The sequence below is a fragment of the Pan paniscus genome, chromosome 3 (genome assembly GCF_029289425.2).
Source record: "Pan paniscus chromosome 3, NHGRI_mPanPan1-v2.0_pri, whole genome shotgun sequence".
NCBI lineage: Eukaryota > Metazoa > Chordata > Mammalia > Primates > Hominidae > Pan > Pan paniscus.
The window spans coordinates 10,688,007-10,715,925 of NC_073252.2; the positions used below are offsets into that span (position 1 = coordinate 10,688,007).

At 44.0% G+C, this 27,919-nt stretch overlaps 1 protein-coding gene across 11 annotated transcripts; it reads right to left on the reverse strand.

Moving 5' to 3' along the window:
- Positions 1 to 1,476: 1,476 nt before the first annotated feature.
- ZNF518B (zinc finger protein 518B) lies at positions 1,477 to 22,900 on the reverse strand. Of its 11 annotated transcripts, none has more exons than XM_055111193.2 (5): positions 18,909 to 18,987; positions 16,196 to 16,590; positions 14,402 to 14,627; positions 12,233 to 12,459; positions 1,477 to 8,142 (listed from the first exon to the last, which is right to left on the reverse strand). In XM_055111193.2, exon 5 carries the CDS (start codon positions 7,929 to 7,931, stop codon positions 4,707 to 4,709), a length of 3,225 nt encoding a protein of 1,074 aa, XP_054967168.2. In that variant the 5' UTR covers positions 7,932 to 8,142; positions 12,233 to 12,459; positions 14,402 to 14,627; positions 16,196 to 16,590; positions 18,909 to 18,987; the 3' UTR covers positions 1,477 to 4,706. The 11 variants fall into 11 exon arrangements, with proteins under 11 accessions (XP_054967168.2, XP_054967171.2, XP_054967169.2 ...); XM_055111196.2 differs by lacking the exon at positions 18,909 to 18,987 and adding an exon at positions 18,701 to 18,755; XM_055111194.2 differs by lacking the exon at positions 18,909 to 18,987 and adding an exon at positions 18,066 to 18,239 and having other exon boundaries at positions 12,233 to 12,461.
- Between the last annotated feature and the right edge of the window lie 5,019 nt (positions 22,901 to 27,919).

Here is a 27,919-nt window from a genome sequence, read left to right on the forward strand (position 1 = left end):
CATATTACAAAGCAAAGGGCTTTGCAGATACCAGGGGCTATCAAGGTGCTCCTGCCAAAACACTATCCTACACATTACTTCATTTATCCTGTCATTTGTTAACAAAATATAGGCCAGGTGCCATGGCTGACACCTGTAATCCCAGCACTTTGGGAGGCCAAGGTGGGCCAGTCACCTGAGGTTGGGAGTTTGAGACCAGCCTGATCAACATGGAGAAACCCCGTCTCTACTAAAAACACAAAATTAGCTGGGCATGGTGGCGCATGCCTGTAATCCCAGCTACTCAGGAGGCTGAGGCAGGAGAATCGCTTGAACCCAGGACGCAGAGGTTGCGGTGAGCCGAGATCGCGCCATTGTACTCCAGCCTGAGCAACAAGAGTGAAACTCCGTCTCAAAAACAAACAAAAAAATATAGTGATTGGAGGGCCTTCAAAATCAAGGTTAGAACACACAAATACTCAACACAGTTCTGCCCCTACTCCCTCATTTTGTTAGAAATGTATTCATTTCATGACATGTACCTACAAGTTAAGCTATTTTCTAAATGAAGTAATGTGATAAATGAAGGCTCGTAACATTTGAAATGGAAGGGCACCATGTAAACCTGGCCAATCAGGTGTTATTAATTTTCCTGAGCTTCAGTTTTAATATGTTTTCTATTACACAGTATACATTAGTGACAGCCACTTCCTAGCTTTACACGCTTGAAGTCAGTTTCCACCCATGCTTCCTATTTGACTCATCACACTACAGCTACCAGGTCCCTGGTACTCCATGCATAATACAGAGCCCCTTCAGTTTCCTCCTGCCTTATTTGACCTCCACTCTCCCCTAAATAACTACTGTCAAAGGTGACAATTAACGATCCTATAGGATTCAAAGATGACTCATTTTTTAACTCAAAATAAACTGAACAAATTGGTGAACTTAAGCAACTCACCTCCCTTTTCCTCAGATCTGCCAGTATTTGTCACAAGTCCAATTCTCTTCCTTTCCCTTATGACTACTTGGGCCCTGGGAGTGAGATGAGGAAATTAAGTGCCTCTTTAAATATCCTCATACTCTTGCAACCCAAATATATGTGGCCTCGGGTGCAAGAGATCATTTGGAGAGATGACATCAATAGTGCAAGTACACGTGGTCCAGGGCCTTATCACTGACTGGGAACTCTTCTACCCAAGACATGGAAGGCAGGTTAAAGGCCCACATACATTCTCTGCTGAGGCCCCTAACCATGGCAGGAAAATTGCCACTGCTGTCCAAACCAGCACCTCTTGTGAATCTGCAAGCAAAACAAAACAAAAACATAACCTGGCCTCATATTAGGGTCTGCAAGGTTAACCATCCCATCATTGCATCTAATTCAAAACATACCCTGGTAGAATTCAAAACACCTGTTACGTAGAATGACACCTTGCCTTTGACTCAGAAATGTATAATACAAATAGGCTACGTAATAAAGTCACCTGCATAAGGTTTGAAATCAAAGGGCAAAGAAAATTTTTGTTGCTTTATTTAACAAAATTTATGCCAACTCCTATATCTATATACAAACATGTTTCAAAACCAGAGCAGCAGACACACAAACTGTTAACACAGGAATTACAATAATGCTTAAAACATGTTACACAATGTTTTGTTTCTGCTCATATAGACATTTACAGATTTAAAAATTATTCCAAAGGCCGAGCAACATCACATCTTCAACTTCTGGGATGGATTATATAACATGTCCTAAAGAAAAAGGGATGGAGCTTGTGAGACAATATATTTTGTTCAGTCTAGTTCAACAGATAGCAGGTGGCCCTTAATGAAGGCTTACAAGATGTTCTGGACTGGGGATACAAAATTGAATATAATATAGTCTATTAGAGTATACTTTGGGTCAGGTTTTTTTTAACTTTTACTGTATTTGCCTATATCCTAAATTTAACAATCTCTCACTTCTGGTCCACCAAAGTAAGAAAACCTACTTTAAAAAATAAGTTGAAAATGATTTTATTGGTAGTATTAACAAAATGTAGTGATTGGAGGTCCTTCAAAATTAAGAACCCACACAAATACTCAACACAGGTCTGCCCCTACTCCCTTGTATTGTTAGAAATGTGTTTATTTCATAACATGTACCTACAGGTTAAGCTATCTTCTAAAGCTCTTTAGGGAGGACAGCTACTTTTTGCTTTCCCATTTTTGACTTCCAGAAACACTTTTAATTCCTTAAAAAGTATTCTAGTTCTGAAAATCCTAAAAAGCTTTGCTACATATTCTACTCACACAATTAAGCTCCATCAAAGTATGCAAGTTGTGTTTTTAGCTAATGCTTGAAAAACAGTTGATGCTGCGAAGTGAAAATACTTCATGTTGACAGTTAACACTCTGACCTGATTCAAGGCCAATTCTCAGTCCAGCTTTTCAGGAAAAAGCACTATGTGGTGAGGAATAGGAGATAAAAAAGTGGCAAAAAACAAAACAAAACAAAAAAAAACACAGCCTTTTCTTCACTCCTCTCCTCTCCGTATCTTGGGAGCTATTTTTCATGCCACAGGAGTACAATATATAACATGGATAAAACTTCGAATGCTCTACTTTACGTAGTGAAGTGGTACCAAAGATCTACTTCCTAAAAAGCACCAAATAAAAATGCAGTAATAAAATGATCCACAGGGGTTTCTACTCACTTGTTCACACAGACCAGACCCCATCATTCCTGTGCTTTCATTTTCCAAAAGTGAGATTAGACCCTTATAAAAATGTACTTCCAAAATAAATTTCTAGAATATAAAAACGTTCTACATTTTTCCAGCCCATGTATCATTATAAAATAGGAAATCAGAAAATTAGCTACTGCAATTTTCATATGGTAAAAAATATTTTTATGTGTACACATACGCATATATAAAAATGCAAGTTTTAAATTTCAATAACAATTTACCAATTAACTTGATGATCATGTATTGAATTATACAAAAGAAATGTTGATTATCTGTAATGAGAACAAACTGCAAAGGATTGCAATTCCATCTACTGGAATCTAAGACTTTCCCATGTGAAAAAAAAAAAAAATCAAAGTCTCCAATCGACTACCCAATAAAAAATCACTGGTGTCTTTTTCAGGTGCAACAACTCTTTAGTTTCATTCACTGCACCCCACAAATCGCCTAAGACAGGAATAGCCCCTGGAGGGAGGGAAATGCAAGTTGGGGCTGCCCCGGGGTTGTGCCATCTGTGCTCTACCTGGAAGGTCAGTGCCCAACTGCACAGGCAAGTGAAGACTAGAATCCTGTCTTAAGCATTGACCCAGCCACCTATCTGCCCAAGAGGCTGTGCTTGTGCAGGGGGTGGGCCTTTTTCTAAAGAACACAAATGTGTAGATAAATGACAGTCCTGACATCTGTTGGTAGAGGGGAGTGGAAGGAGTGTTCCTGGAGTTGCTTCCCTGAGAAAGCTGAGCAGCAGGGTAAGCATGAATGTGGTTAAGACAAATCAGAAACAGCTTTACTATCAATGAAAACTAGGGATCATGTTCCTGTAACTTTAGCAAAAACAGTGGGAGGTCTCCATTTTGTTGATTCCTGCCATTTTCTAGTAATCTCATGAGGGAAAACCTTAAGGGGTCTCAAAGGCACAGAAAGGAAGAAACAGTGGGCAAGGAAGTTGTGCTAGTCCACAGGAGGGCCTGTTCAGAAGAAATGGCAAAGGGAGTCTAGTGTCCATGAATCAAAGGGATCAAGAAGAGAGAAGACAGCATCCACCCATGGTCTTTGGATGAATCCCAAATGAAAACTAAAGGGCATATGAAACCCCTTTCACAACTTTATGAGCCTACCTTGAACTGTGTTTGCGAGTTTTACCTATGTTGTAAGCCTGTTCCCTAGCATTTTAAATGGGTCACTTATGTTTCTGGGAGTGGTAAGGGCAAAGAGAAAATAGTTTTAGATATTTTCCTTTTGTAATCTTTTTGTCTTTGCAAAAAGGCACGTTCCCTTCCCATATGTCATAAACCAATGTATTTTAAAGAAAGCAAAAGCTAAGTATTTGAAAATGTTATCTTTCTTCTAACACTTGCTGTGAAAGGAGTAAATTCAGGCAAGCAGTTGAAAACATTCTTTAAAATGGCCAGTAAAAGCAAAACTCTTTGTGCTATACGGAACACTCGGGAGTATTACAAAACCAGGGAGGGAGTAAAAGAATGGCCATTTCTCTATAACCAAATTGAAGACAGTAAAGTAGAAAATATAATTTCCATTGTGCACCAAATACTCAGAACACAAATTAAAGCAAAAACAAAATGGATGTGCACACCAAAACAAAGATTTTTCTGTAGCATTTATATGAAGAGCATGTGTAAAACATTCTCAATCTGCCCCTCTGAATGGATTATGAAAGATCTGTATGTACTCAGAAAACAGGGTGCTAAACAAAGAAAAGTCTCAGATCCCACTGAAAATCTGTTCAGTTTCACAGGCTCTCTCCAGAAAAATGACTATGTACCAATTTGCATGTACAATTTCAGAGCCTTCAAATACATTCTGGGGTCCAATCACATACTTCAGGTTCAGACTCCTAGCTCCCAATATTCCTACAGTTCTGAAGAATTAGCAGTCCTCTCATTTCTACAGTCTGTATTTCTTCTACTGAATCTTGGTGGAGGGACTCCAAACCGGAATAAACTAAAAGATAACTTGCTTTAAAGAGTAACTGTTTACTTATTTGCCCTTGGAGGAAAGAACATCCCAATCTCTAGTTGCTTCTATCAAATGCCGTTGGCCATGACTCATCCACTCTTCCTGGTCTTCATACAGTCGCCCACAAAACCAGCACTTAAATACACACTGTGAAGAATCATCAGGCAAGGAATCCACTACCTGGTAGTTGTTTTTATGAACTTTTTTGAGTTTCATTTTCAACATCATTTGCCTTTTAATTTGACTGGCTTCTTCTGCATTCTGGTAGGTCAGGCGTACATGATGCCGTCTGATGCCTAGCTGACACCTAGTCCTCTCTGATAAAACAACTTTGAGGACATTGCCTTTGTATTTATTTATTACCTTCATCACATTGGTCACTTCTGGTGAGTCCACATCAGGGTGGTTTAACACAATGACTGGCTGGTTCCGACGGGGACACTTAATCAACTGATCTGGCTTAGCTGCTATCAGTCTTAGTTGCCTTGCAACCTGAAAAATTGAAGGATCCTTGAGACAGCGGCTGGGTTCAGCTTGAATTTTGTTTTTCTTCCTGGATAAGTGTACTTGTTTGGTTTTATTTCTACTTATAGAAAGACTTCTGGAAAGCAGTCTCCCTTGCTTATTTAATTCACTGCTTCCTTGCTGTCCATACAAGAGACCAGTTTTTCTATGGATGGTGCTACAGACAGCACTCTCTTTTCTCAGTTTAGGCTGCAGAGGTGTCTTGATATTTGGGGACATATCTATTGGCCCCCTTTCACTTCTTAAAGGCTGTAAGTCTGAGTCCACCTGTCTCACAGGGCAAAATGGAACCGGTTTTATTAACTGTGTTTCACTGCAAGGTATGCTGACAGGTGCTTCACATGTAGCCTCTATGATGTGGGCATTCTCAGAGGAATTAAGAACCCTCAACACAGCCCCTTTGGGGATTAACACTGGCGTGGCAACATGAGCCTTCCTGGCCACTCTGCTTTTGGTTTTCCTATTACTGCCATCTGCAAAGTGTGGATATATTTGTTGATGAGTAAGCTGTCTATTACCAGTAATACCACCATCATTCGGAGGTTTCTGAAGAGTACCTGTGGAATGGCCAGGACCAGTGAGTGACACGTTGATTTCTTGAATACCTTCAGAGGTAGCTTTTGAAGTTCCCTTTGATGCCTGCCCTACAGAGCGACGATGTGCACTATTTGAAGCCAAAGATGACGGCTTGCCACAGGACTCAATTAACTGAGCTATCTTTCTGCGCAACAGTTCAATTGACTTTATTTTAGACGTTGAGCTATTCCACTTAATGCCCTCGGGGACATTTTCAGATCCAGAGCTCAGAGAAAATACTGATGAGATGACTGGGCCATCATGAGTGTTGTTAGTCCTTTCAGAATGCTTTAATTCCAAAGGCTTATCCCCAGGCTGTTGAGATCTATCTTCTCCAGTTATGTTTATATGTAAATACTCACTCTTATGTTGAGAGGAAATCTGGCCTACAGTTGAAACTGCCTTGTGTTCCTCTGTCTGGTTATCTTCCTGCTTCCTATTAGAGGAAACCATTTTTACAGGAATATTGACTTTACTTGTAGATTCCAAGTCATTTTCACTTACAGGCAATAAGCCCTTTTCTCCAGAGAAGGAACAGGTTGCAGGTGATGCAGCAAATGGGAGTAACTGCTGTGAATTACTGTGTAAATTTCTTCCATTTTCAGCAAAACAAACAGCAGCTTTATATGGAAAAGGGTTTGATGCGGCTCCAAGACTACGTAAAACACTGTTTTTAAATACAGATGCTAGAGAATGACCTTTTAAGGCAACGGAAGGAAAAGCAGTTCTATGTGGATACAAATTATTTTTTTTCTGAAAATCCTCAATTGTTTCCGAATTAATGAAGGATTTTCCATTGTTGTGCACACTAGAATTTGGCATAATAAAATCATAAGACCTTACCCATTTCACATTTTTAAGCTGTTTCTGAACTGAAGGTTGAAAACTATCAATGCCTACGAGTTTTCCAACATTCCCGTCAACTGTCAGTGACTTTGTTTTTTCTGCAGAAAGTACTTTTTCTTGTTCATTTGAACCCTTCTCTTTCACCATACGTTCAGAATTACCTCCATTATCCCTCCCAGCTTCAAGGCAATTATTTTCTTCCAGCGGAAACAGTTTCAGAACAAGCTGCTGTGTACCATTGACAACTTTCACGTCTATCAACTGGGCTAAACAGTTTGCAGGGACAACTAGTTCTGCTGGTGCAACAACTGTCAATGGCATACCTGGCTGAACAGGTTCTTTTGCAGGAGATAACACTTCTACTTCAACATTTTTGTTCTCGAATAGGTTGACTTCATTTGGCTCAGACAGGGTCATTTTATTTGGAATACAAACTACATCTTTTTGGTATTCCTTTGGTTCAGGTAACAACATGATATTGTGCATTTTGTCTTTATTTGCATGCAGAGAGAAACCTGACAGTTGGTCTGACCACTTATTTTGAAATGTAGTCCGTGGATTGGAAGCTTTCAGAAGCCCTGGGTTTTGTTTTGAAGTTCCGGTTCTTTTTGGCTCCAGCTTGGCAACAGCTTTGACTGGCCGTTTCGCACCTGCCCTTTCATGTACTCTCTTCGTGTGTTTGACAATATAATCATTTCTAATAGCACCATAGTCACAATACTCACACTGATAAGGAAATATGCCTGTGTGTTTCACCAAATGCCTCTGAAACTCTCCTTTCGTATACGAAATGTAGCTGCAGTGAGAACAAATGAATTTAATCTCCTCGTGTTGAAGGGTGTGCTTTTTGTACTGCAGCGGGTCCTTTGTAGAGAATCGACATTTATCACAATAGTATTTGCCTGGCTTAAAGTTCCTTACCTTAAATTTGTTATTGACAGAACATGAGAAGTTTTCAGTTTTATTTCCAACATGAGTAGCACTGGGATTATTGCTCACAAAATGAAAATTGGGAGGAGCTGCACCGAGGCTGCACTGGAAGCAGACATACATACCGTCCTTCCCTGTACCCTTCTGCAAATCTTGAAGAGAGATCTTGTGAACACTTTTGCACTTTGCACATGTAGCAATGGTCATCATGGCAGCCTCTGCCTCTGAGCCTTGATACAAAAGGGTTTGTGCTTCTTGTCTATTTGGCCGAGGTGCTCCATTAGCATCAGGCTGTTTGGGTGACATGGTCAAGGAATTATGTCTGCCGTTCAAGTGTGTAGTGTATAGCTGCTGTCCAATATCCTTCATCTTATCTGCATTTCTAAAAAGAGCCAACTAAAATTCAGAAAGTTTTCACATGATAAAATCCTTAGGAGATATCCTTCTATACAGTTTGTGATGGGTAGGGGCGCAGCTACTTCTTGGGTGCATACTTAATTATCTTTCTTTATATACTGCCACAGTAGGTGCATGATCCCAAAATATGACTGCTTTCAGCTCTCTGACATTCCAGGTAACACTAAAGGAAAACAAAATTATAAAGCATGATTAATATAAGAGTTTGGCTAAGCTATTAACAAACTTATCCTATATTTTAATGGCCTTGGACATTTTATGGTAAATCTCAACGTATGATTTTAGATGCATGTTATAACAATAACACAACAGAGTTGGCAAGTAAGCCTAAATTGAAAACATTTTCAAACTCAGCCCCCTATAAATGACCACTTTAGCCAAATCATGAATCAACACAGATATACCAGGAACAAGGACATCATAGCAGCCATTCAGGACAGCCTTTGGTCAGGGAAAGTCATTTTCAAGTGTCAGTGAGCACATCTTTCACAGGTATAATTTCATATTAGCTTCACAAAAATGTTATACAGGACACTGTCAGTTCAATTTTTGAACAAGTTAGTTATCAAGTGGTACAACTAGGGCTTTGGCCTGGGGTGTTCCCATTTGTTTCTACATTATAGCTTATTATCAGCTTGAATACCAACTCTCTAACTTACATGCTTAATTTGCTTTCATGAGTGCTAAGAAGCCCATAATACTGACAATGTTAGCAAGCCTGCTGCAGCATCTTATTGGGAATCTACTATGTGCTGGGCATTATTCAAAAGTGCTGTAAGGTAGTGAATGAAAGCAAATCAGTCCCTCTCCTGGTGATGCACACACTGCAGAGGGGGAAACAGATTACATATTTGCCAATGGTGGTAAGATACTTGGGAAAAAAGCAAGGCCAACAGGACAGGGAAGACCACGGTGATGAGGTTGCGGGGCTGGGTATGGAGGTGAGGACAGTCAGGAGAGGCCTCATGCTAAGTTCATGTCTGAGCAGAGACCTGGGGGCAACCACAGTGAGCATTGTGGCTGCTGGAAAGGGGGTGTTTCAAGCACAGAAAAGGCAACGATCTGTGGGAAGTGGGCCTGCTGCTCGTGAGGAACAGCAAGGAGAATGGGGAACGGGACATGTTCTAGGAAAGACAATAACCCAGTATTGTACGGACATGGCAGAGCAGAGGCTGGAGCAGAAAGGAGATCACGGATGGCCTGGCCTGGGACACAAGAGGTGACGAAGGTTTTCTAGAGCAAGTAAGCACTCCAATATACACAGAGTGACCTTTTTTTTTTTTTTTTTTTTTTTTGAGACAGTGTTTCACTCTTGTTGCCCAGGCTGGAGTGCAATGGTGCAATCTTGGCTCACTGCAACCTCTGCCTCCAGGGTTCAAGCAATTCTCCTGCCTCAGCCTCCCGAGTAGCTGGGATTACCGGTTTGCACCACCATGCCCAGCTAATTTTGTATTTTTAGTAGAGACAGGGTTTCTCCATGTTGGCCAGGCTGCTCTTGAACCCCTGACCTCAGGTGATCTGCCTGCCTCAGCCTCCCAAAGTGCTGGGAATACAGGCGTGAGCCACCGCACCTGGCCACAGTGACTCTTTTATACAATCTTTAAAGACACTTATTTTCCCAGAATATGGCAAACTAGGAGCATAACAAAATCCATTCTAGTTTGGAATCTGCTAAAAGCCTTTCTTTCATGACTTAAGAAAGTCACTTAGATCTTCTGAACCTCAGTTTTTCATCTAGCAACTAGAATTAGGAACAATTATCCAATTCCTCCCAGAGCCGCCATGATGATTAGAATGCTAGAGTATAAGAACACTAGAGTATAAGAGAAGACTTTTGAAATTTTTGAGTCCTTCTCCAAGTGTCAAGAGGCACCCAGAGGGACTCAGTCAGTGTTTGTTCGATGACAATGATGGGTGGCAACACAGGTAGCTTCCTTCTGGCACAATGCTAACAGGCCAAGAGCCATATAAAGGTAGTCTGAAAGACCGACGTCGGGGAGTTTAAAAAAGCCCCTCCACAGGGGCTCAAGAGATACAACAGTAACGCACTCAGATCTGGTGTAAAACCTGCCCTTTGGAAAGCACCAAAATAACACATCATATCTGATGACAAGCTGTATTTTCTTTGGCAGTGTCGTCTTTTCCTACTCTACTTTTGCGAAAGATAGTCACCTTCTTCAAAAGCAATTTCCAGCATGAAATCAAGCCCTCAGTCAGACTTGCTCTATCTTAAGTATGCATACAACACTTAGACATCAAGCAGATGGAGGCCTGCAGGGTTGCAGTGGGGGGTTGGAGAAACATCTGTCCCCTCAATGTTCAAACACATACCTGTGTAAGGGGACCATGATTTTGCACAGGACACATGAATGCCTCAAGCTGGCAAACAATACATGGGCAAAGATAAGGCCTTTTACATTACACTGCATTTCTGGAAGAGACAAGACAACTTTCAGAGAAGTCATTATGAGAAGCTGGCACACACTTAAATTTCCAAATTTGCAGAGGCTTTAGTGAAGGAAGACAGAAGTAACTCCCAGGATTTCTGCTGCTCATCAAGTGACCTCAAGCAAGAACTTACCTGCATCTCTATTATCTATTAAAAAAAGGCCCATGACTTCTATGCCCAGTCCGACGCTGCTGATCCTCGAAATCACACACTTTATCATCTAAAGAATGCTACCATCATCAATATAGTCATGTCAACATTGTTATCCAGATAAAACGGAAAAGCTGCAGCAGCAGCCAGCCAGAACCCAAGAAAACCAAAGCCTAAGGAATGAAAAGGCTTAAGACTGGTGATAAGGGAGATCTGGTCCAGCGTTCTCAACTTGGAAAAGCCTCAGAATCAGAGCAAAAATGGACAATTTCCCAGGCTTCATCTCAAAGCGAGTGAATCTAAGTCTCAGGAGAGAAGAAAGGAAAGATTTCTGTGGCTTGTAAAGGCACCCTAGGTAATCCTGATGAAAAGCCAGCATTCCAAATTACTGGTTGAAGCTTCTGAGAATATTTAAATCCTTAAAACATCTTCTCCAATTGACCATGCAGCTGATAGTTTAATATTGCCATAAACAAAAAACCACTTCCCTCTCATAGGCAGCCAATTTTATATTCACATAGTTCTCATTACCAACAATTTACCCTTAAATGAAACAGAAATCAGCTTTCCTATAAATTTCCTTGTTCTGCCTTGACTCTGGAGCAACAAAAATAAACTTAATTCCTCTTGGTCAACCAGTTACCAATCTGCACATCTCTCATCCTCAGTTCTCAATTCTGTTCCAAAGATTTGCATACAAGTTGATATCTGTTTATGCTCTACCAGTCTTGTAATACTAGTGTGTGAGAAAGAAACCTGTCTGCCACAATTTGCTTACCAACTATTTCAACATAACACCCTCTATATTAGCCCTAAGAAATTCTCAACTAAGTCATGTGACAAGATTCCTCTATTTGAACAATCATCCAAACCAGGATTCCACTGGCTCATTTTCAGTGTTTCAGCCTCTTGCTCAGCCCCCAGGGGTCTTCAAAAATCCCAGAAGGCACTTTTGCCATTTTTCTCTCTAAGTCCTTTCAAAAGTTGGAGGCGGGAAGGTATCATTTATTCTAAAACTAAATACTTGAAAATCTGAGACAGACTGGGCAGTAAGATCACGTCCATCAGCAAGGAATGGAGAGCATCCCAGCCAAGGAAAGTCCCCAGAGAATACACAAGCCAGCCAGAACGCATGAGGAAGGCAGAGTCTTGGAGAGGCCTCTGCAAAACTTTCTCAGCAGTTATTCTGAATTAAGAATCCATAGGAGCAAGTGCCAATATGAAGCATGCAGCCATGATTATTAGCAAATGCAGTGTGATGGGGAAGGCAGGACATCTGGGCCATAAATGAATTATGTCACCTGTTTCAAAGTATCTTCTTGGCTTCTGAACTATGCTCAAGATAATGCAATGTTACTACATTGCCACATCCCTCTGTACAAGTGAAAAAGATGTGAGGTTTCTTCCTAACAAGTAGATGGGAGTTCTCTTTGGCCTTTGTAACCTGTGTCTAGTAACAGAGGGAAATTCATCTCAGATGTAATACTCCAAGACAAGGTAAATGGACACGGCCACATGGAAGAATGAAGATGGTTCTGATGTTGGTATTTACACGTGGACACTGCTGAGGGACAGCAGGCATATCTGTGTAAAAGCCTCTCAGCCCGTCCCTTCCACACAACGTCCTCCATGGTTCACATCCAAGTATACACACCTGTGAAGCTGAGTCCTCTTGGCAAGTTATGACTCTCTGGATGGATGACCAAGGAGTACAAAAGACACCGGAGACAAAGCTGTGCATGGGTATGCTGGCACTGAAAGGGTACTCAATAAATTACTATTAACAGCAGGGTCAGTGTTTGCCTACCGTGCAAACTCTCAACATCTGTTGCAAAAGCCTCTGCATTTGGCGTCTTAGGACTTTCAGATAGCTTAGGAAAGCTCTCAAAAAACACAGAAAAGAATACCATTAATTTTATGGTGCAATAAATAAGATGTCCATTTATTAATTTGCCTGTTTTCAAAAAATTATTTAGCAACATACAGTGAGTTTTCTAATGTAGAATAATGTACAGCATGAGCCAAAGATGACTGCCACGCACCAAAGGCAAGAGGCACAGTGTGTCACAGATGTGCTCTCTGGACTGAGTCTTATCTTTCTTCAAAGGAAAGACCTGGAAATAGCCCTGAATGCATTCACTGTTGGTGGGTTTTCTTTTGATTTTGAGCTCACTTGCCCTGTTTTCTTAAAGACTTATTATGGGGACATAAAAACAAACAAAGTATCGAGTTTGGGAGAATCCACATCAGTGACATTGAGGGCTATAAAAAAACAAAAAAGACTGTGTAAGTTCCTATTAAAAACGAAGCATTTGACTTCTAAATACTGGAAACATCTAATGCTCAATAAAATTCGAAGAGAAGTAAGTGGTAACATAGTGTTTAAAGCTAGAGATTCTGGAATCAGATAATAAGGTTTAAAATCCCAGCTCTATCACTTTCTAGATATACAACCTGGGTATACCAACTGTTTTGATTCCTCACCTGTAAAATGAGATAGAAACAGTACCTACCTACCCCACAGAGTTACTGTGAGGATTAAATGACTGACATATCATAAGCTGTTAAAAATATTATTTTCCATTTTTTAATTTAAAAAAATACCAATCACATAGTCAGAGGGGCTAAAATACAGTTTCCTTAGCTGCCTAATTAACTGCTGTATTCAGAACATGCCCTGAATCTCATTTTATATTTTATTTGTTTGGTTATACCGCCCAAAAGATAATTTACCTCTGTGGCAAAACCACCCACCTAGCTTTAGTGCAAAGGGGCTAACAGCCATTTATAATTACCATAGAAAAGATGCTCCAACTACAAGAGTACTCACTACAATTTAGGTTTATATATAAACTAGTTACTAAACTACCTTTTCCTCACCCACTTCTCTCAAAGTTCAGCCAAAGTGTGAAATATCCCTGTAGCAAATGAATGTGTTTCTGTGATAAATGTTAATGTGAAAAGGAAAGGTGGGTGGCCAATTATATCACATACATGCTACATGGACCACCACATACATTTCTGTTCAGGAGATGCCCAGCAAGCTCAGTGTTAGTTGACTGTGACTGCATCGTTTTTGGATGCAGAAGCAAACTTAAGCAGCTCTTTTTAGGAATTCTGACCCCAAAGTCCTCCTTTGAATGTGGCTCTACCATACTCATTGCTGGGGCAGGGTATAGCTGCTGTACCCATGAAGATCACATGAAATGGAGTGGAAAAGTTTACAGTTCCAACTCTGATCCTGTCCCTCATTTGCAGGGTCCTTCAGCAAATAATTTTTCTCTGTGCATTGCCAAGCAAGGAATAATGCTTTACCGTAAGCAAACTTAAAGGGCGATCAGGAGATGCAAACTAGATAATGTATGCAAAGCATTAAGCCCAATGGCATAACCACTTACAAATTATATCTATATTCCTTCTGTCTCTTTCACCACAGCAAAGGCTTGTCTAGCTTTCCCAGTAACCAAATTTTTAAAACAATTCTACCCCAAAGTGCCCAGTAAACAATTAAAATCGATCAGGAAAAAAAAATCAACATTAGACATCAACTGCCAAAATTTCCCCAGTAGGATGATATTGAGGAAGAAACTGTTGCCTCAGAAACAGCTTTCTAAGACCATTAATATGAATGTGTGATGGGGAAGGCAGGACATCTGGGCCATAACTGAATTATGTCACCTGTTTGAAAGTATCTTCTTGGCTTCTAAACTATGCTCAAAATAATGCAATGTTATTACATTGCATTATACTACAAAATGCTGGGTAAACAGATTTAAAAGAGGAAAAAAATCCATTAAGTGTCATAATCTTTTTGCCAAACTACCTTGCACTGAGATGACTGAATTGCAAATTCACTGCCATCCTGATGACGAAAAATACTTCCAAATGCTGCCGACAAATGTACCCATCCTTGGGATCCTAGATTTTCATCTGAAACCAAGTGTACTGCTTGGGCAGCAGAATGGACCAAGACAGCTGCAGGAGACAGCCTGATTCCTCTGCTTTTCCAGGTGAAAGCAGCTGAGTGTAACACAGTAGAGAATAATGACCTTGGGACAAGAAGAACAAGGTTCAAAACCTAGGTGTTTGGTTTACTAGCACATGATTTCAAACTTGTTAACCTATCTGAGCCTGAATGTTCTCACTCATAAAATGTGAATATTTCTCATTTATACAGCTGATGTGAGGACAAATGAGAAAAGGGTGTATACAAGTGGGAGGTAACTTTATGCTTGGCAAAGAGTAGATGTTTCGTTAAGAAATCAGTCAATATATTTTTTTAAGATGGCTTCACAGGTAGAAGAGTCCAGTAATGTCCAGAGAAGCAGACACTGGTTAGCTTAACAAATGAATCTGATGAGGCAAAGGTCTATATCAACATGAGTTCATTAGTAGGCAGGAAGTGAGGGTCTTCTCCCCACCCTGTCTACAGGGAGTATTTTGGAGATTGACTTGACACTGCTGTGCACATCAACTGAGTCTACATCAGAAAACAAAGGAAGTGATATTATAGGCTTTTTCTTAACATTTTAAGAAAAAAGTATTTGTAAAAAAGAATTTAGAGTGCTTGATGTCTAAAACTTTGTATGTGAAAAAAATGTGAAAGAGCAAATATGCTCTTGTTAAGCATTAAAAAATATATATGGTAAAAATAAGGTAGTATCACAAGGCATATTACAAAATTTTAAGTCATGAAGCACATCAAATGACTCCAGGTCTCTAAAGGTGCTAAAAATGAGACGTATATTTTCGCATTTCTTTTTTGCCTTAAAAATTTGCAGAAAGAAATGGATTCAGAGTTTAATAAAACAGTATAATCGAGCACAGAAAAAATATCTCCCATTAAACCAGTAGTTCTTAACCTTGGTTGCATTAGGGCAATTGGCCTGTCATGCACCCGGGATATTATTTTTTAAAGGAGGTCCCTGGGACAGCTGGTCACCCCACTGCACACCAGAATTACTTGGAAGCTTCAAAAATAATGATGTCCCTCACCACCCGCAAGACTCCACTGTAACTGGGGAAGAGGTGGGGATACTGGGATTTTTAAAAGCTTCCCAGGTGATTCTCATATGCAGCTATGCAGCCAAGGCTGCAAACCACCTGATACTACAGGTGCAGGTGCACTTGGGAATGGCAATAGTAATATCGACATCCTTGTACAAGATTTTATATTCTTGTGGGTGCCTGGAGGTGGGGTGAGGCCACCACCCCTGGGCTGTAATGGGGCAAACAGACAAGCAGACTCAGGGTTCCACCCTTGCCTAGCCCTGTGACCTTGGAAACACCAATGATGCTCTCTGTAAGATGTATAATGAGGTATCTACTTTGTAGATTCTTAGAAATTTGAATGTTCCTGGCACAGTGCCTGGCATAGTGTGAGTACAATGAGCACTGCCCAGGACTGTTTTATCCCCACACCTGCTGTGGGCTGCTGTTTTTAAGGAGTCTAACAGAAGATGGAGATAAGTAAATGGGTATGATAAGTAGAGTAGTGAATGTTCTATCAATGATCTGATCAGAGTGCTCTCCCAGAGGCTGGCTGCTTGTCAATCCCGGAGCAGCTTGGCCCAAGTCAGATGGAAAGAGTGCCTGCATAAGCAGGTTCCTATGTTACCTCGAAACTTCTCAAAGCCAGCCTTCAGTTATCTGCTTCTTCCCTGATTAACAGGTCTGGAGAAGCTATATGGCTTTTTGAAGATCACAGAGTTGGTGAACAGCAGCAACTGTGTCCAATCTTACATTCTTTGTTTTCTGCTACCCTGCTGTGTGAAGCTGTGAAATGAAGCCATAGTCAGTATCTGCTGCCACTTGAGCACTGTTCTTACTTCCCGCCTGTAGCCTTGGAGTTGCAGATATAAGTCAAAACCGTGGCAAGTCCCATGGGCTCTTCCTTCTCTTTCAGGCCTTCTCTTCTCAGGCGTGGACTGCCATGAGTTTCACAACCTCAGGCCCTGGTGTAGGCTTCTACATCAGAACCCTGGGCGTCAGCAAGGCGCTGCACAAAGAGGCCTGCAACAGAAGCCAAACACTTGGGTTTAAGTCCTGGACCGGCACAGCCTTGGTTTCTCAGAGTGTTGAAGATAAGGGGAATGAGCCCCAGAAGTGGTTCTCAAGCAGGGGTGTATGGCAAAGTCACCCACGGAACTTAAAAAGGATTCCCAGGACTCACATGCAACCTAGCAAATCAGGTTACCATTTCCTAGGGTGGGGCTCAGGCATATGGTTTAAAATCCTCCCTAGTTGATTTTGATGCCTCCCCACCCTCACCCTATGATGACAATGTTTCGACTGGCTGATCTGTAGCTGCTTTCACTCCAAGGATGAATCCTGGAAATTGCAGTTAGCTGAGTTTGCATAACAAAGAAAATGCAGTAGACAGCAGGCAGTTTGAGAACAATCATGATTGGGGAAACCCTCCCTGGTAAGGATCTTGTTTATCATGATCAATAGCAAAGGGTTTGGCCAAGGAAGGCACTCAATAAGGTTCGTACTGGTTGAAAGAATGAGTGAATGAATGAATGAAAGAGCAGGCTTCACAGAGACAAAAATAAAATGTTCTTTGTTCTTCCTTTTGCACAAAAACTGGCCCCGATCCCCTTAAAGGCAAATAAATCTCTAGAGATCTAAATGGATTTTTTTAATTGCCATTTTGCATTTTTAAAATCTTCAGATTGGGCATAATACATCAGAAAGGAGTCCCAATAAATAAAGGAATGCCATCCTTTGTCTGCTCTTTTCAAATTGCATTTGCAATGAATGTTATCAGCATAGCAAACCGTCTACGCAAAAAAGTGTTATTTTTGAAGGCTAAATTTGATCCAAGATGAAAGTAATTTTTAAAAATTGCATCCTAAAGATATCAATATCACACAATTTTAAAAAAGAACTATTTGTATTCTACTCAAAGAGACAACAGTATATAACATTGGTTTCTAAAACAATATTTTCTGAACCCTTGGCTGTGTACTGACATCACATGCTGGGCTGAACTTTGCATATGTGACTCAAGAGAGAGAAAAGAGATGTATTCCCATCCTCAGTCTCTGCTCTACTGTAGAAGAGTACTGCAAGCTTCTAGAGACCCAGGTTTGTCTTAATTCTTGGTGATTTCAAGTCTAAACTTAAGATGGTTTAAAGAGTCTAACACAACATTAGAGTTTAGCTACGTAGATTTCTACTTTTAAATAGGACATAATGCTCAGTAGTTTTTTTTTAATGTTACGTTGATAAATCGTTCATTATTACAATTTTTAAAGTCAGAGGTATTTTAACGGGATACATTAACTACCCAACTTATAAAGACTTAAGTGTTTTCTCCCGTTCGCTCTTTTGGCTTTTCCTTTCTGGTTAAGAAACTTTCATTCTTTTGAACACTGCAATTTCTTGGCTTTACAGAGCCCCAAACCCCAAAGACACCAAGATAAGACGGGCAGGCCGGTATGGGGAGGTCCCACAATGATATCAGCATTTGGAACAATTCAAACCTTCACCATCTCTTCTCAACCTCCTATGTCCTCGCCCCCCGTAAAAGATGCGCAGGACCTCGATGGACGAGCCCGCCCCTGACCCTCTCAAGGAAAGACAATGCCAGGCTGGTTTTCGAGTTTATTGTCGGCACGCTCCCCCGATGGCAGGCAGCATCCGAGGCGAGCGCGCCTAAGCCTGGGCGCTCGGAGGACGAGGCCGGGTGCATCGGGCGCATCGTCGTCTCCCAGGCGCGTCCCGCTCGCCGCGAGGGAAGGCCGGGGTTCTTCCAACCGAAGAAAACCAAAACCGTCAACGCTCAGCTCCGAGGCCCGCAGGAGGCTTTAAAAATGGCCTCCTGACGACACTTCCTGCTCGGCGCGGACGGTAGGAGCCCTCGGAGGAGGCATCCTTCATAATGCTGGGGGCGGGGAGCGCAGGCCGGGCCAGCGGCGCCACACGAACGGCCCCGCGGGACGCTGCCACCCCCGCCTCGGTCGCCCCGGCGCGTCGGCCGAGTCCGCGGGGTCGCGGCGCACAAAGGCGAGCTGGGGGCGCTGGGCCGGACCCCGACCCTAGGCCAGGCCCGCGTCCCTGCTCAACGCGCGCCAAGCCGCGGCCCGGGCCCCCACCCCAGCCGGTGCCCCACGCCCACCAGCCGGAGCCCGCGTTCGGCCTTCCCGGTGCCACTTGCCACGACGCCAGCCCTCAGCGCGGGCACGCGGGGCCGCGGCCGCTCGACCCGCCCCGGCCTGGCCCCGTCAGGCCCCCGCCCCGCGCGCCCCCACGACCCGGCCGCAGCCGGCGCTTCGGTCACGTACACGCGGATCCGGGGGCCCTCGCCCTCCCGCTCAGCTACTTACCCGGCAGGCCGGATTCGGGTGCCAGGTCCCGGCGAAGGGGCGTCTACACTGCCGGCCGCAGACCGCCGGCGCCGCGCCCGCTGTAGGTCCCTACCCGGGGGGCGGAGCCCGCGCCAGCCCCGCGCGTGCGCAATGTGAAGCGGCGGCGCGGCTCCAGCGAGGCCGGCGCCTGAGGTCTCTAAGGCTGCGCCCGCCCCCGCCGGGCTTCTAAGCTGTCCAGAGCGGGGAGCCTCAGACCCAGCCGAGCCCCACTTCTGGGCTTAGAGCTTGACCCAACACGTTCGCACCGTAGCGAGCGAGGTCCACATTTAGCCATGCCGCAGGCAAAAGAAGGATTCGGCTTCGGTCCTGGCCCAGTCTGCCATCCCGGGGCGCCTGCCTTGTACCGGGTCCGGCGGAGGGCGGCCTTGGCGCCTGCCTCCCTGGAGCCTGCAGTCCTGCAGCGGGTGAGTGAAAGCGAGAGAAAAGGAGCTCAGGTCCTCAGCCTCCAAACTCGTCTTCTTGGAGAGCTTCAGTGAAGGAGATGGCCTTGAAGTCCTGGGTACAAATCCTGACTCTCCCTACTCCTTTACATCTTAGCTGCTGGACCTTGGCGAGAAAGTCCCCTGACCTCTCTCAGTGTCTTCATTTCTGAAGACGAGGAAGGTCGTATGTGAGGCGCAAAGCCTCCTCTAGCAGTTGGGCGTTGTGAGGGTCAGAGGGGACAATGACTGTGGGAGTCTGGAGAGGGTGTGAGCTCATTTAATGCCAGAGTTTCTTTCCTGCCTCCTGGACTTCGGTGCTATTTTGGGCGAGCCAACTGCCCTCTAGATACACCTGCATCTACGGTCCGGAAGGAAGACATATTTAGAATAGAGCCTCTAAGAGGAAAGAAGAAGACCATATTGCCAGGTCCCGCAAAATCAGTGACTCCCCACAAAGTGAAACTGCTCTCCAGCAGGGGCAGGTTGAGGCATGGGAGCAGCGTCACTGGGAAGTACAGTTTCTTCGGGATGAACAGCTAAAGTTTATTTCAAAGCTCTGGAAGCGGGAGCGGGGCAAGGCTGGTTTCCATCACCTTCCTGTTGGCGGCCAAAGGTCGGCATGCACGGACAGCGGCCAGTATGCTGCACGGAGGAGATGTGGGCCTGGGCAGTACTGCCACACTGAGAAGCGGAGTTGAAGAAGACAGGCTCAGCCACAAGTCCAGCAGCTGGGCAAAACCTCCACCACTGAAATATCAGGAGCTGGGCAGAGAAAATAAGCAGCCCAGAGAGCAAATCCTTCTTCCTGCCCTAGGCTGCAGTGCTCCTAACCTCGGTCCTGATCAGGGAGCTGCTAGGGTCCTGGTTTTCTATCTCCTAGGGCTCAGAAAAGCTAAGGAACCTCTTCTCAGAAAAACACATTTATGTGCAGATAGCACCTATCAGAGAGAATATGCCAGAGAGTTCAAAGTCTCCCTCAAGAGTAGGGTCAAGTTGGGAAAGGCATTGAGAATCCAAACTAGGAGCCACTGCCTGAAAATCTCTAGTGGCAAACAGAGCCACATCAGGAAAAACTATTAATTCTAAGTATTGGAGAATCTGAGGTCTAGACATTAGAAAATTGTCCTAAACTTTATAAGGAGAGGCAACTCTCCTTATAACTTCTACTCATGCATCACAGTTCTGCCCTCTTAAGTCACACAGAATTGATGTAAGGTACCTGTGGGTCTCCTGGGAGTTTTTCTGAAGTGAGAACTGGTTATAAATCCCAGTTCGGCCACATAGAAGTTGTGAGCCTGTCTGAACCTCAGTTTCTCATGTAAAATTCAGTGAAAAATAGGTCCTTCCTCCCAAGGGGGTTGTCAACATTAAACAAGAGAAAGCAAGTCAGGACTTATCACAGTCCCTGGCAGATAGAAATGACTGTTAACTTACTCTTCAGTAGCCCAAATTCAGGGAGATGAAATGCTTTGTGGAGTGTCTGGAAATGGAGTGTTTACAGCCTGAAAAAGGGTCAAGGAAAAATAGAAACTACTTCAGCAGAAACCTTTAAGGCTGATGTCCCTAAAAATCTTTTGATGCTTGCAAATGTGAATCATCACACGTTCCCTACACGTCTGCCCTTCATGTCTTCTCCACCCCCCAGCTTAGTTTGCCTAAATTCCGTGGATCACTTCTGTCACGAGTTGAATTATGTTTCCCAGAAAAATACGTTGAAGCGCTAATATCCCCCACCTCCAACTTATGGATATGACCTTATTTGGAAACACGGTCTTTACAGATGTAAGACAAGGTCATTAGGGTGGGCCCTTATCCAATGTGAATGGTGTCCTTACAAGGGACACCATTCTGTGTCTCTGTGAAGAGACACAGAGAAGAAAATGCCATGAGAAGACACGGAGACACACAGGGAGAAGAAGCCATGGACAGAGGCCGAGATTGGAGTACACAGCCACAAACCAACGGCTGTTGGAAGATGGAAAAGGCAGGGAGGATCCTCCCCTAGAGGGTTCAGAGGGAGCATGGCCCTGTGGACCCCTTGATTTCAGACTTCTAAGCCGACAGAACTGTGAGACAATACATGTTTGTTTGGTACAGCCACCCTAAGAAATCAATGCACCCTCCTAGTTATGACTACCTAATGTAGGAGAGAAGAAGGAAGACATGAACCAGTCGTTGAGTATAAGATTTGGGAGCCAACGTTCATTCATTCACTCATTCATTGAATAAAACATGTATTGGGCTGGGCGCAGTAGCTCATGCCTGTAATCCTAGCACTTTGGGAGGCCGAGGCGGGCAGATCACCTGAGTTCAGGAGTTCAAGAACAGCCTGGCCAACATGGTGAAGCCCCGCCTCTACTAAAAATACAAAAATTAACTAGGCGTGGTGGCGGGCGCCTGTAATCCCAGCTACTCAGGAGGCTGGGGCCAGGAGACGGAGGGTGTAGTGAGCCAAGAACGAGCCACTGCACTCCAGCATGGGCAACAGGGCAAGACTCTGTCTCAAAAAAAAAAAAAAAAACCGACCATGTATGAATGCCCATTCAGTGCAGGCACAGGCTAGTGCTGAGGCTAGAGGAATGACGAACAGGGTAAGGCTCAGCCCTCGGGGAACATTCATTTCTGGACCACGAGCCTTACAAATGCAATGACGGGGACTTGGGAGATGAGCTGTAAGCCACGAGTAGGAAGCTGCCACAAGAAGATGGAGAACAGGGGAGAGGAGAGCATATACAAAGGCCCTGAGGTGGGCGCTTTTGAGGAAGAAAAGGAAAGGCAGTGTGGATTTAGATCATTCTAGGCGTCTACAAACTCTCATCTTAGAGAGCCCTTCATCAAATTCTGCCAGTGGGGAGCTTGGGGCTCAGAGGAAGGCCTCCACGAGCTTTCCATGATCATCCTTTCTCTTGCTCTGAACTTCCTTCCATGCTTCATTACCCAGTTTTATATTCTCTCTGGCCTCTACCGCTCCCGAATATTATATGACTTGACAAAAACAGCACTGTCCATTGAAAAAGGGCCAGGTCTTTAACACCCAGGTCAGAGCACAGACATGTCAATCTCAGACACTTCAAGACTTTATGCATGGACAGGAGATCCCAGAAAGTGGCTTTTTTTTCTTCTAAAACATTTCAGAAGTTTCTAGTAACTTCCTTGAGCCTTAGTTTGCACATCTGTAAAGGAGGGATAAAGGCCCCCCAAGCTCTGATAAGACAACCCCGGTTCTCAAGCTTACCTCGCCTCACAGTCCTGGGGTGCAGGAGGTTAAGGATGTAGAGCCCGAATCCCGAACTCATTTGCCATCCTTCCAGCTGTGTGGCCTTGGCCAAGTTACTGCCAGTCTCTGAGACGTTTTCTCAACTGCAAAACAGAAGTAACTGGAGCAACCTTTCGTGGAGGGTGCCAGGCGCTGGAGGGTGGCTAAGGTAGGGACCACGTCCCAGCCGCCCTTTCCCGCCCTGCGGCGCAGGCCCACTCTCTTGGCTCTCCTGGCCCGCACACTCAGCTCGGCCGCCGCGGCTGCCGCGGAAGCGCGCAGTGAGGCTAGTGGGGCCACGAGCGGCGCGCTGAGCATGCGCGCCCGATAGAGCCTCGAGATGCGCCGGGCCGCGCTGCGCTGCAGTACCGCCCGCGGCCTGCAGTGTCGCTGCGAGCCCGGCTGGCCCAGCTCCGCGTGTAGAGCTCTACCCGGCGCGGCGGGCGGTGCAGCCCCGCGCTCACCTGGGCGCCCTCGCTCCCGCTCGCCCCGCGCTTCCGAAAATCGGGAATGTAATGTTTTGTTTTTACATTCCAATTTGCACCCTCCCCAGGCTGGCGTGGAATCCGAGGGTTCCTGATGACTGCAGCTCCTCGCCCCTCCCGCTGTGTTCCCGCCGCCTCTGGGCTGAAAGCGCCATCAGGACCCGTGGCGCGTGGGCTTTGTTAGTCATTAACTCCTTGGGACATAGCAGGAGCATGGTGCGCGGCACAGAACAGGCTTGGCTTCCACGGCCCATCCAGGCCGTGGTCAGCGTCCCTTGCTTAGACCAGAGCTCTGGAAAGCGGAGAGGGGGACAGGGGCCGTTCCCCAGATCTGTTCCGGAGGATATAGATCAGAACCAGAGAGGGTGCATTTAGAAACTCATTGCAACCTGACAAAGTTGCAGCGTTGTAGCGCGGGGTCAGCAACAGGAATTCGGGTTGGGTGGAGTCGGACTCAGGGAGTGGTCGCTTGTGCGCAGAACTGCGTAGACTCGAGTAGGTTCGAAAAGGATAGGCCTGGGGGCAAGATCTAGTCCTTCACCACAGGTAAATCTAGGCGGCCGCGAGGGTCTCCTGGCTCATTTTCCTGCCTCCACTGGCCTCCCACCACACTGCGACATCCAGAGTGGTCGTTACACAAAGCAAACTGAATTAAGTCATTCCCCTGCTCCAGAGTCCTTGCAGCCTCCAGCCCTACAGGATGCGCCCCTGCCTGCCTGCCAGGTCGTCTTATACCCTCTCCGCATGGTCTTGCAAAACTGACTCCGCTATGCACCGCTGATGCACCAGGCTTCTCCCGGGAAAGACCTTTGCACGAATTATGCCTGCCTGGGGTATCTCTTTCCCCTCTCAACTCAAAAATCACCTTCTCAGAGGCCTTTCTAACCATTTCAGTACTCCTCATTCTGTCACATCCCTGTGTTTTATGTTCTTCATAATGAACTGAAACTGTTTGTTGTATGTTTTCTTGGGTCTTTTCATTTTCCCCTACTTGGAAGTAAGCTACTGTCTTGTTCACCCTTAGATTCCCAGCGCCTAAGGCAGAGGCCTGACACTTATAAGCACCCATTATAGTTGAGTTCCCATTTATTAATTCAAGCAAAAACTGTGGTTTGGGTCACCAAAGCATGAAACCCCACTTGGAATCTTGGGGTTTGGATATTAGCACTTAACTATTCATCCACTCCTTCATCTCTAAATTTTCTTGTCAGAGAAAATCATGGAAATAATGATAGTATCTGCCTCATGAGGTTTCCATGAGGATGAGATGAGTTACTTTTTGTAGAAGACTCTCATGTTGAGAGACATTTATGATTGCATCAGTTAGGATGGGCTGGGTTACACTACAGTAATAAAAAATCTCCCAAATCTCAGTAGCTTAGAAAGACAAAGGTTTCTTTTCACTTACACTAGATCTCCATCAGGGATTGGTTGAGTACTCCTTGCTATCTTTAGCCCAGAAACCAGACTTACCAAGCAGGCACCAACTGATGTGTGGTCAGTTGTCAAGGCAGAAGGAAGAAGAGCTTGGCTTAACAGAGCACTGATTCTTAAGACTTCCGACCAGACGTGCAAATGACTTCCACTCTCATTTAACTAGCCAAAGCAAGTCACATGCCCCCTCATAATTGCAAAGAACAGAGGAGTGCCATCCTACCATGTGCCTTGGAGAACTGGACATACTTTCTAGATGGTAACAGCTATTGTTACTATTCATTCTAGAAGTCTTCCAGTATACTGTGATGTCCACAAACATCATGAACAACAGAACTCAGGGAAGGCTGAGCTTATGTGGGTATTCAGCATGGATTTTTTTTTTCCTGTTCTTGGACAGAGCCCAACATTCTTGCTTTATGTTGAAGGAGTGTGTTAGTGACAGGTCTCTTGGGGTTCACTTGTTCTCTCTTCACAAAATCTGGATGGCACTAGGTAGTACTAGATAGACGGTAAGGCCCATTGGAAGAAAAGTAGTCTATTTTGCTCTCCTTTTGTATACTGAGATTCTACTTCAATGGCTGGCACAATATTTACTGAATCAATGACTATTTGGTAAGTATATCTTTTTTTTTTTTTTTTTGAGATGGAGTCTTGCACTGTTGCCCAGACTGGAGTGCAGTGATGCGCTTTTGGCTCACTGCAACCTCTGCCTCCCAGGTTCAAGTGATTCTCCTGCCTCAGTCTTCCGAGTAGCTGGGATTACAGGCGTCCGCCACCACACCCAGCTAATTGTTTTGTATTTTTAGTAGAGATGGGGTTTCACTATGTTGGCCACGCTGGTCTCGAACTCCTGACCTCGTGATCTGCCCACCTTGGCCTCCCAAAGTGCTGGGATTATAGGCATGAGCCACCGCACCCGGCCGCAAGTATATTTTATCTTAATAGTAAGGGAATGACAGCCCTGAAAATTTATCTTTCCAGTTTATCCAGGAACCCTGTAAAGAAAAATGTAAATGATTCATTTATTTAGCAAATAAGCAGGTTGAGAACATTGTTACATCAACATCTGCCACTGGAATTTCTCTTGGGGAGAAACCATTTTTATTAAGAAAAATAAAATTCCAGAGCTTGCCTTGGAGACCTCACTTCCCAGACCTAAAGCAGAGTTTACTCCTTATTCAGAACAGCATAAGGAGAACAGCATTAGGAGAACAGCATAGCTCCCAGGAATTTTTCTTTTCTTTTCTTCAACTTTCACTTTAAGTTCTGGGGTACATGTGCAGGATGTGCAGGTTTGTTACATAGGTAAACGTGTACCATGGTGGTTTGCTGCACAGATCATCCCATCACCTAGGTGTTAAGCCCAGCATCCATTAACTATTCTTCTTGCTGCTCTCCCTACCCCCATTGACAGACCCCAGTGTTTATTGTTCCCCACCATGTGTCCATGTGTTCCTATTATTCAGCTCCCACTTACAAGTGAGAATATGCGGTGTTTCGTTTTCGTTCCTGTGTTAGTTTGCTGAGGATAATGGCTTCCAACTCCATTCAAGTCCGTGCAAAGGACATGATCTCATTTCTTTTTATGGCTGCATAGTATTCCATGTGTACATGTACCACATTTTTTTTATGCAGCCTATCATTGATGGGCATTTGGGTTGATTCCATGTCTTTGCTATTGTGAAGAGTGCTGCAGTGAACATATGCATGCATGTATCTTTATAACAGGATAATTTATATTCCTTTGGGTACATACCCAGTAATGGGATTGCTGGGTCAAATGACATTTCTCCCTCTAGGTCTCTGAGGAATCGCCACATTGTCTTCCACAATGGTTGAATTAATTTAGACGCCCACCAACAGTGTAAAAGTGTTCCTATTTCTCCGCGATCTCACCAGCATCTGTTCTTTTTTGACTTTTTAATAATAGCCATTCTGACTGCCGTGAAATGGTTTCTCATTGTGGTTTTGATTTGCATTTCTGTAATAATTAATGATGTTGAGCTTTTTTTCAGGTTTGTTGGCTAAGTGTATGTCTTCTTTTGAGAAGTGTCTTTTCTCGTCCTTTGCCCACTTTTTAATAAGGTTGTTTTCTTCTTGTAAATTTGTTTAAGTTCCTTGTAGATTCTGGATGATAGCCCTTTGTCAGATGGATAGATCAGAAAAATTTTTTCCCCTTCTGTAGGTTGTCTGTTCACACTGATGATAATTTCTTTTGCTGTGCAGAAGCTCATTAGTTTAATTAGATCCCATTTGTCAATTTTTGCTTTCGTTGCAATTGCTTTTGGCATTTTCGTCATGAAATCTTTGCCTGTGCCTCTGTCCTGAATGGTATTGCCTAGATTTTCTTCTAGAGTTTTTATAGTTTTGGCTCCCTGGAATTTGAGGTTAGGAAAACTTGAGAGAAAAGTTCAGAGTAGAGAAAGCACCCTAAGGTGAAAGGTGTTCTAGATAAATTTCCAGAAGTTAGGTGGTCACAGACTTTTAAGAATGAGCAATATAATAAATTGTTTTTTCACTGTTTCTGTGACTCTTTAGGAAAAGTCTGATACATACAATGTAGTGATCGTAGTTATGTTGGAAGCTGCCAGGTTTTACCCAATATGCGTTCTCTTTTTTCTTAATGGAACCCCACTTTTAGCTAGATATATGGACACCATGGGCCTTTAAGCCCCTTTTAGAAATACTCTGTGAAACGTTGCTAGACAACCCACCAAAACATATAATTAGTTTAAGGTTGCAGTAGTAGCCCAGTCTGGTAGTTGTTACCCTAAATCTGTCTCTCCTCTTTTTTCCTTAATTATGACCTTCCTACAATTTCTTACTGGGCACATAGCTGCTCAGAAAGAAAGACTGGGCAGGGCTGGGTGACTCACACCTGTAATCCCAACACTTTGGGAGGCTGAGGCAGGCGGATCACTTGAGGCCAGGAGTTCGAGATGAGCCTGGCCAACATGATGCAACCCCGACTCTACTAAAAATACGAAAATTAGCCGGGCATGGTGGCGCATGCCTGTAATCCCAGCTACCTGGGAGGCTGAGGCAGGAGAATTTCTTGAACCCAGGAGGTGGAGGTCCAAGCAATTCTCCTGCCTCAGCCTCCCAAGTAGCTGGGATTACAGGTGGGCACCACCACACCTGGCTAATTTTTGTATTTTTGGTAGAGGTGGGGATTCACCGTGTTGGCCAGGCTGGTCTTGAACTCCTGACCTCAAGTGATCTGCCTGTCTTGGCCTCCCAAAGTGCTAGGATTACAGGCATGAGTCACCACACCCAGCCTAGAAAATCTTAATAACAGAAAAATATAAGAAAAAGAATGCTATGCCCAAAATATGTCAAATATGTTATCTTTAGTTAAGACTGAGTACA